The sequence below is a fragment of the Phaethon lepturus genome, unplaced genomic scaffold, assembly GCF_000687285.1.
Source record: "Phaethon lepturus isolate BGI_N335 unplaced genomic scaffold, ASM68728v1 scaffold23821, whole genome shotgun sequence".
In the NCBI taxonomy this organism is placed as follows: domain Eukaryota; kingdom Metazoa; phylum Chordata; class Aves; order Phaethontiformes; family Phaethontidae; genus Phaethon; species Phaethon lepturus.
The window spans coordinates 1,797-10,490 of record NW_010520136.1 but is presented as its reverse complement, the minus strand read 5'-3'; the positions used below and the strand labels follow the sequence as shown (position 1 = coordinate 10,490).

Sequence of the window (8,694 nt, the reverse complement as noted above, 5' to 3'; positions counted from 1 at the left end):
TGCTGAAATTCAGCCTGACCATCTGCTCCTGCCTCATCTGCTTCGGGTTCACACTGCATGAGTCCTGCAAAGAGGTGAACACTACCAGCCTCAATCTCACAGCCTGCTCCTCCATCATGCAGTACAGGTGAGGAACTGAGCCTGGCACAAACACCTCTCACCCTGCAGAGCCTGTTGCTCTTGCCCTTCCCAGGTAGGACAAATTCCCTCCTAACAAGCTTTAGACTCTTGCATGATCTAGCTATAATGGCTATATAGAGGGCTGGGTGCTCTCCCTATAGCCTTGACAATTGCATCTTTGGGGCTCTTGCTCACTGTTGCCTCCTGGTATTAGGACAGCCTGACTCAAAGCTCATGCTTAGTTTTCTCAGGTATCAGAGGAGGACATGGCCCTGGTGGGAACAGGTCAGACAGTAAGTCCCCACTGTTGACTTCTCTCCTGTGTCCTCTCATTTACTAGCAATGCTGATGATGCTCCTGACTGGTTTGGGACATTTTCCAATGCTCTTCTAGTAGCCCAGAAGCTCACAGCTGGCCTAATTGTTTTACACACAGGTAAGTCCCTGTTCCCAGACCCTACTTCCCCACTCTGAGGGAAAACTTGCATCCTTTGCTCCTTTCTTGGTCTGCTATGCCAGAGAGCAAACTCCCTAGTAGAAGCAGACACTACAGCAGTCTTTCAGCATAGGCATAAAGCCCCTTGCCTTACTACACATTGCCCTAACAGATTAAAGACAGCACTCTCAGAGCTGATTCTGCCTCCTGCCAGCCTGGTGAAGTGCTGATTCCTTTTCAGTCTCACCAGAAGAGCAACATCCCTCTTTACCTTCTTGCAAATCAGCTAGCAGCATCCTGTAACTCTCAAAAAATATTCCCTGCCTCAAAGTCCTTATATACTTGCTGCTATTTTGTGAAGCACCCCATTTCCTTCCCCCAAAGAGCACTGGTGCAGCTGTGACCACTCTGGAGCTGGAAGACTTTTTAAACTCTCTGGAAGGGTGGGGAAGCCAGGCCCTAGCTGACCCTCATCACCTGTGCACAAGTTGCCTAGCAGAGTAGGTTCAGCTGCTCTCTGATGACCTTAAAGAGTCTCTCCTCCCTTTCCACCATGTCACTTAGCACTGTGCCTTGGTGCTAGGTAGAGCATTGCATGTTGAGATGTGCAGGGTGCCCAGGCCAACCTGGACGTTTCCTGATTTGAGAGGCAGCACTGCTTTGGAAAGAAAGTAGTGTGCATTACTGTTTTATGTCCTTCAGACCACTGAGGCTAGGCAGGGGTGCTCTGCCTGGTGGGTGGGAAATGCTGTTTTGAAGAGCCCAAGCAAAAACTGAGCAAATGCTGTCCTGTGCAGACAGCTCTGGGTCTCTGGCTAAATATCTCTCTGGGCTGGAGGTTTTCAGCGGTGTAGGCCTGCAGTGACCCAGAGACAAGGGCAACTGCTCTGCTCCCTAGTTCTGGTCCTTTGCCTGATGTGCTTTAGCATGCCTGGCTGTGAACCAACCTTGGCATCCCTGCAGTGAGTAATCCTGTGCAGTACTACGACTGCGCTCCCCGCAACCCTGCATATCTGGGGGCTTGGAATTGCTGCGGGGAGTCTGGTCTGAAAGGACCTTGAATGAAAGGTTGGTTTCAGGGACATAAACTCCATATCCCTTTGGAGTAATAGCTGTTGGTGTATATTGTACACCCATATTGTGTTGTATAGTGTTGTATCTGTGTGTGATGCTAAATAACCTGCTCTTTCATCTGTCCCCATAGTGTTCATATCCATCACCCATGTCCATCGCACCAAGCCGCTGTGGAAGAAGAGCCCCCTCTCCAACCGGTGGTGGACGCTCACTGTGGCTGTTGTGTGAGTATCCCCAGGCCCTGATGAGGCACTCCAGTGTGCTCGAGGAACGAGGGCTCTAGACCCGCTCCAGCACCAGTTTGCTCGTGCTAAGGAAAATGGTAGTACATTGCAATTGTTCTCCACTGTTGAATTGGTGAAGGGTCTCTGTTGTGAGCTCAGGAGTGTTACATTTAGGCCTGAACCCTGATCTGCAGATCCTGGGAAGTTTGTGAGCTCTCCTGAGATTTGCTGTGTCTGTTTATGATCTTAGATTGCTGGGGCAAGTGGCGCAGACTGTGCTGGACCTGAAACTCTGGGAAAACCTCAATTCTTCATTGACCTTTAACCACGTTTCTATCTCCCCGGTCTCATGGCTCCTGGGTTTTCTTTCCTTGGTCCTTGTGGTTATCATCAATGAGATTGTCAAGCTGCATGAAATCAGGTATGGGGGTAGTAGGGAAGATGGGGAGAAAGGGCTGGAGCCTCACTCCAGCCTGGCCTTGAGCTGCAGAAAAATGATGCACAGGGAACAGGGTGGGGAATAAATAGGAAAAGATGACTGCATTGTGTAAATCACCTGGCTATTGTGTGCAAGCTCATGTTCCCACCTCTCAGGGAGGAAGTGCAGGGGAGGAAAGAGGGTCAGGGAAGGGCAGTAGCAGTGATTGGGAGCAGGAAGGGAAACCAAAATTTCCTTATCTCAAACCAATGAGAGGGAGACAGTCAAGGTCTATGAAATACCAGTGTGGAATTGGAGAGGGCTGTTCTCTCCATCTTGTCCCATGAGGACAGAGAGGCATTGAATCACAGCAGAGGAAATACATCTTCACACAGTGCCTGGACTGTGGGACTCATTTTCACGGGAAGTGGCTGAAGCCAAGAATTAGTAGCAGGCAAAGTGACTGGCTGTTCTTCCTAGCACAGGGAGCAGCCGGAGCTGGGAGTTAACGCTAATGAGCATCGATTCAGGAAAGGGGTTGGTGAGGAAAAGCAGCAGGGTTTACAGGGAACCCTGATGGGGACAGAGCCACTGTCTCTGTTCCTGGGAAGGGTTTTTGGACCTTTCTCTGCTGTGTCTGGTGGCCCTGGAGATGGGACTTTGCTGGATGGAGTAGGACTGGGGCCATAGATTGCTCTCTGGATTCAATTCCCCTCCCAAGGTACCAGAGAGCCCAGGCCAGGGGCTTCCCTGCTTCTTGGGGCTGTGCAGCTCAGGAATTGCAGTGGGGCAGCTTTGCTTGCCTTTCACCCCTCCACATGCTGACTCTTTTCTTTCTTCTGACTTCTCCAGGGTCCGGGTCCGTTACCAAAAGAGGCAGAAGTTGCAGTTTGAAACGAAGCTGGGGATGAATTCACCATTTTAAACACTCCCAGCTCAAGTTCCCCAGAGCCACGACCAGACAGCCGCATCCTGCACTGGGAGAGTGGCTGCACCAAAGGCTCAGGGAGTTTTCCCTCACACATGCAAACCAGACAGCCTCCTTGCAAAATTACATCAGCACCTTCCAGGGGCCCCAGGCAGGGCACTGCTATCAGGATCGCCCGGCAGGTATGCAGCCTTTCCCCAGCCTGCTAGGGTACTCTCAAGGGAGCCTGCAAGTTCTGGGAGCTGTTCAGGCTGCTCTTCCTTTATTTATTTATTACTAGAGGGTTTTGTTGGTATCATGATGATGATGAAATGAAGTGACTCCTTCCCTCTGTGTGAGCAGATGGGTTTCCTGGACCTGTCAGGAGAGTCTGGGGCCAGCAGGTGAGACACAGGGCTGCTGAAGCAAGAGATCTCTATTGAAACCCATTTTGTTTTTCCATCTTTGTGTGCTCTCCTGGATGATGTGGGTGTGCCTGGCTGTGTGTACACTCACCCACCTCACTCTTCCGGAGTCCTGGGACAAAGGAGCCATCTCTCTTGCAGCTCCAGGAGTGCTGGGTGAGGACTGGAGCTCTCATTCCCGAGGGAACCCTGGGAAGGGTCTCTGGCAAGGTGCTGGGAAAGCCCCCGCGAAGGCCAGGCTGTACCAGGCCTGCCCTCTAGCGTTGTTGCTGTAGCCATGTGCTGGCTGTTGAGTGCTTAAAGAGGGATGAGACTGGGCTTTAAGAAAAGCTGTCTGCATTTGGCCCTAGGGATCTGGTGCAGAGGGAGTCAGGAGGGCAGCTCTGCCTGCCTGCAGTGAATCAGCATGGCTCTGCCTTCTCCACTCCTGTTGAACTAGCTTTTGTCTGCTTTAACAACCCCTAGAGAGGTGTAGAACTGTCCTCATTTTTGTGATTTGAATTGCCATTGTGCTTCAGTAACATGCCTGCTTGAGAGCGCCATAGCTAGAGATAAAACCTGAGACCTGCCTATCCTGCTGTGGAGGGGGGGGGGAATGTCTTTCCAGGCAGGATATCTGCATCTTGTAGTTGTGACTAACATGGAGCTGGTGGACGGCTCCTTTTCCAGGCCTGGGATTGTGCTGCATCCAGTACTTGTTCTTGAAGGCACAGGGAAACACCCCTCATCATGTTTTTCTCTGATAGTGTTTGCAAGTCTCTCCCTGCCATGCTGCTGCCCTCACATCTGTTCCCTGTTTTTCTGGAGGTCTCTTCATTCAACTGGGGCACACATTCCCCTGAGGGCTGCTGCAAACTGTGATTTACCCCAATGTGGAACACATGCTCTTGAGCTCTGAACAGACCCCAGCTGTACTGGGAGCACTGGTGCCATTGTGGGCTGACAGTCAAAAGCCACCCAGGAGCACACAGGCTTGGCTACTGGAATATTTGCAGCTCATGGAGATGTTGACTGCCTTCCTAGTTCTAAAAACTGGCTAAACCAGGCAAATGCTGGCACTGTTTTTCTTCCAAGATGAACACTACAATATACAGCTGTTGTTTCCCTTTGGTACCAGAGACTTAACACATGGCTGCTGGTCCTTCCCTGGCAGGCAGGGAGCTGATTGGGAACCCACAGCCCTGCCCTGCTGCTCCACCTTGTCTTCCTTACATTTCTGCATAACCAGAGAGAATGCACACTACTGCATGTCTCTAAGCAATACCCTTATCCCTGCTGTGGGTCTGGTAGGAGAGCAACATGGGGGTACAGCCAGCCCCTGAGCTCTGGGGACAGACAGAGGGTGCTGGAGGGGAGCAGGGGGGTTGTTCAGAAGCCTGGACCCTCTTCCCACAGCTGGAGAGCTGGTTTGGATTCCATGCTGCTGGCAGGGTTGCATGGGATAGGGAGCCAGTAGCTCACTGAGGAAAGGCAGAGCTGCTTTCCTGCAGCGCAGCAGTACCGGGCCCCTCCTGCTTGCAGAGTGGGTCTGCTTGCCTTTGCCAGCTAGGCTGAACTCTGCCTTCATTCCTCTCAGGCCTGCAGAGCTGCCTGGCTCAGGAAGATCAAGCTGCATCTTTCTCAGTCTCACTTAATTCACTAAATGCCAACTCCAGATCTGTTATCCCTGGCACCTGAGAAATGAGCCTTTCTTTCTGATGCCAGGGTCAGCTAGCAGGTGGGATACGATGTCCTCTGTGGCCGGGCTGGGCTGGAGTCAGAGGCTGCACCAGGCTGCTCACTGCTATTCCTGCAGAGCAGCCTCCTCCCCTCCAGCCTTTGGCTCTTGCCCTGTGCCACTAACAGTTGTAGGTGATAAAAGGCAGCAGATACCGGCGCTGGCAACACCTTCCTCTAGAGGAGGCACCTCCACGGTTTCCTTCTCTGGGTAATCACAAATGTTTATTTTCCTGCACCTTCCTTCCCCTGCCAGACTTGGAGGGAGCAGAGATGTATGAATGGAGCCTTTTGGATGGTCTCGCCAATGCCACCCTTCCCTCAGCCATTGAGGTATCCGAGGGTCAGGGTACACGGCTTCAGAAAGAAATTTCCTACATCAAGATGTTTTTAAATGGTGTATATTTTATATTAAATTTTTTTGGATGTATGTAAAAATATTTGATTTGTATTAAAACTTGTAAATTGTATAAAAAAAAAAAAAAGAAGAAACAAACTCAGACCCACATGTATCCAGTGTATGAACGGCAATAAATGACTGTCTTGGATAACACACCCAGTGAGAGTGGGACGGAGTTTGCACCCCACAAAGCGAGGAGATGAAAATGTGTATGGCTGCTCGGGTCTCAGGGTCCTGGCTCACGTGTTTTAGGGACACAGCCTGAGAGCTCCTGGGACCCCGAGCCTGGCACTTTTTCCCACTTTCTGCTCAGCTTTGGGCAAGTCCGTCCAGCTTTGTATGCCTCTTCCTACAGAATAACAATCCTCTTACCTTGTGGTCTCCTAGATCCCAGGCACTGCTTCGGTCATGGCTCGTGGCATGGTTTGAAGCCCTTTGGATGAAAGGTCAGGGGCAAGCTGGAACAGGCACTGCAAGCACTGGAGAAAAGGAGTGTGGCAAGACGAGGAAGCCTGGGCATCTTGTTCTGAGCAAAGCAGGACCTAATGTCACTGTGGCCACGCTCTGATCACGAAGGAGGATGGAGGAGTGCTTTTGCCCAGCAGGCAGGGATAGCTGAGGCTTCAGACGTGCTCAAAGCTGGGCAGTGGGGCCCTGGAAGGTAGTGCTGGTCCCCAGCATTCTCGCCACATCTTACTGCCATGGTGGTAAGACGAACTGAGCACTAACCTCGCTGGAGGCAACAGTGGGACTCTCACCAGGGGACATTATCTGAGGAAACCCAGTTCTTAAGCACTTGAGGGGCAGGATAAAGCTGATCCTCAGTCAACTTCAAACACAGTAGGAGACAAGCTTGTGCAATTTGACATGAAGGACACAACTAGGCAAAACTATCAAAAGGGCAAAATATGCCCCACTGTTTAATAGAATTTAGTCTTAATGGATGTTAGTGGAAAACAAAACACATGATTAACACAAACAGAGCAGATGGTTTAAAATCTGTTGTCAGTTTGGTGATTACATGGGCTATTTTTGCCCCTCACTGTCTTGCTGCACGGAGCAGGTGCAGCTGGGGTCAGTTAGTCCCAGTTGCAGCGTACATAACTTACACACCATACAGTAGCTTCAAAATAGAGATCTAGAGCTTAAAAAATAGGCATTCTTCTGCAAAATCAAATGTTTAATTCCCTTATTGACAATGAGAGCAGCGTGGTGCTGCCCTCAGGTGGCTCAGACAGCGACAGCTCCACCCCAGTGTCCTTTTATCCCTGACCCTAGAGTACAAGACTTGCGGTTCTGGTTAGTAAATATATATAATAAATCACATTTAAAATATATACATTGGCCTTTAAAAAAAAACATTTACAGTTTATCAACATTGGAAAAAAATAACTGGGCTTGTCCCAGATTGACTTGTGAGAGTAAAAATCAGTTTTAAAAGGTTTCTGCAAACCTTTTGATAAAGTGCCACTGGTTGTAGCTATTTAAAAACAATTGGGTCCGTGACGTAGCACTTGCCTGTCAGACACAGTCATTTAAATACCCTCAATGTGATACATAAATCAGAGCAACCAACTAGCCAGGAGAGAAGTGTCTTAACCGCCTCAAACTGACCTCAAGTCCCAGCCAACAATATGATTTTTTTTTTTTTCTTTTTTCTTTTCAGGGCTTTTTTGTCTTTGCTTTTCAGCCTAGAAGCCAGGCTGGCACCTCCAGCCCACAGCACAACTGCTGCTTGTGAGCAGAGACCCTCAGGAATGTCCAGGCGGGCTCTGCTCGCAGGGGCTGCTCCCCTTCCTGTACAAGGGGACGCGGGGCTGCAAACAGTCCAATTCAGTCACAAACTCCTAAAAAGATTGGGAAGCAACTGCCTCTTCAGCCACCTTCTCCCTTTCCAGTTTGGTTTTGCAGTGGTGATTTTTTAAAAAGGGGGGATATGTGGATTTTTTTTTTCCCCCTTTGGAATTTTTGTAGCAAATGGCACTTTAGTACAATCTTAGGTTCCCTTCTGGTGCTCTGATGCTTTCATTTGCTTGGCATGTCGAGCTCAAGCCAAGTTTGGGGCTCTTGGACATATTTAGACATGCACTACTAAACAGATCCTGCTAGAGAAATCTGTCTTCAAGCTATGCAGCCGTTCCTACCGCTTGGATGCAATGAGCTATCGCTGCTGTTCCCCTGCTGCAGCCACGGGGCTGTGACCGCATCTAGCCTGTACGCGCAGTAGCTGTTGCCGAGCTGAATTCACCCAGTGCACGCGGGGTCACCTCTCCCGCTGGGTTTTAGGGCTGCAAGGAAGCATCTCGCAGAGTCCCAAACGCTGCTACTGTTTAACAACGCTCACAGCGGAGTTTGTGCCAGCAGCTCCCCGCAGGGAGGGGGAGTGGGAAAAGGGACCGTTTTCTCCCCCAAAAAAGGGATAGGGGAGGGAAAAAAAAAAGGAAAAAAACCCAAGCACTAACCATGCCGCTACTTCACCCTGGACGCCCCGGGGTGGCAGTTTGCGTAGGCACGGTGTCGGCAGAGGGCAGCCTCCATCTAGCAGCAAGATCCGGCAGATTCACAGGCCTTCGGCGCCGTCATCGCCATCCTCATCGCTCTGGGGAAGGGGCAGGTAGACCTCCATGTCTGGCAGGGCCATGGCGGAGCATCCACTGCTTTGCAGGCTGTGCCAGCCCCATCTCGAGGGGTTTGTGGGTCCCACCGGAGGGATTTCCATCCACATGGATTACACACTGCCCGACACTTGACGCGTTCGGAAAAGCAACAAATAAAGCAGAAGGGTTCCTTCTCGCTCCGCAAGCTGCCAAATTGCGACAAGCCCTGTCTTCTTTTAGCTGCTGTCAGGCCTTGCCGGGGCTGGGATCTGCTCAGTAAATAGCCAGCTTGGTGGCGGCTGCCCGAGGAGGTCTCTCCTTTGACACATTGTTGGCAGGGGATAAATAATAAGAGGCAGGACTTGGCAATGCTGCAGG

At 50.7% G+C, this 8,694-nt stretch overlaps 1 protein-coding gene across 1 annotated transcript in view; it reads left to right on the top strand.

Annotated features, from left to right (window-relative positions):
- The window catches only part of KIAA0195 (KIAA0195 ortholog), a gene marked incomplete at its 5' end in the record, with an annotated part of 27,994 nt that extends 24,798 nt beyond the window's left edge, over nucleotides 1-3,196 (top strand). Inside the window, 5 exons of the mRNA XM_010297311.1 lie at nucleotides 1-127; nucleotides 461-555; nucleotides 1,760-1,853; nucleotides 2,104-2,274; nucleotides 3,124-3,196. The exon at nucleotides 1-127 is cut by the window's left edge and continues 37 nt beyond it. Of these exons, the coding sequence (XP_010295613.1) occupies nucleotides 1-127; nucleotides 461-555; nucleotides 1,760-1,853; nucleotides 2,104-2,274; nucleotides 3,124-3,196 (560 nt within the window). The remainder of the gene's footprint in view (nucleotides 128-460; nucleotides 556-1,759; nucleotides 1,854-2,103; nucleotides 2,275-3,123) is intronic.
- Between the last annotated feature and the right edge of the window lie 5,498 nt (nucleotides 3,197-8,694).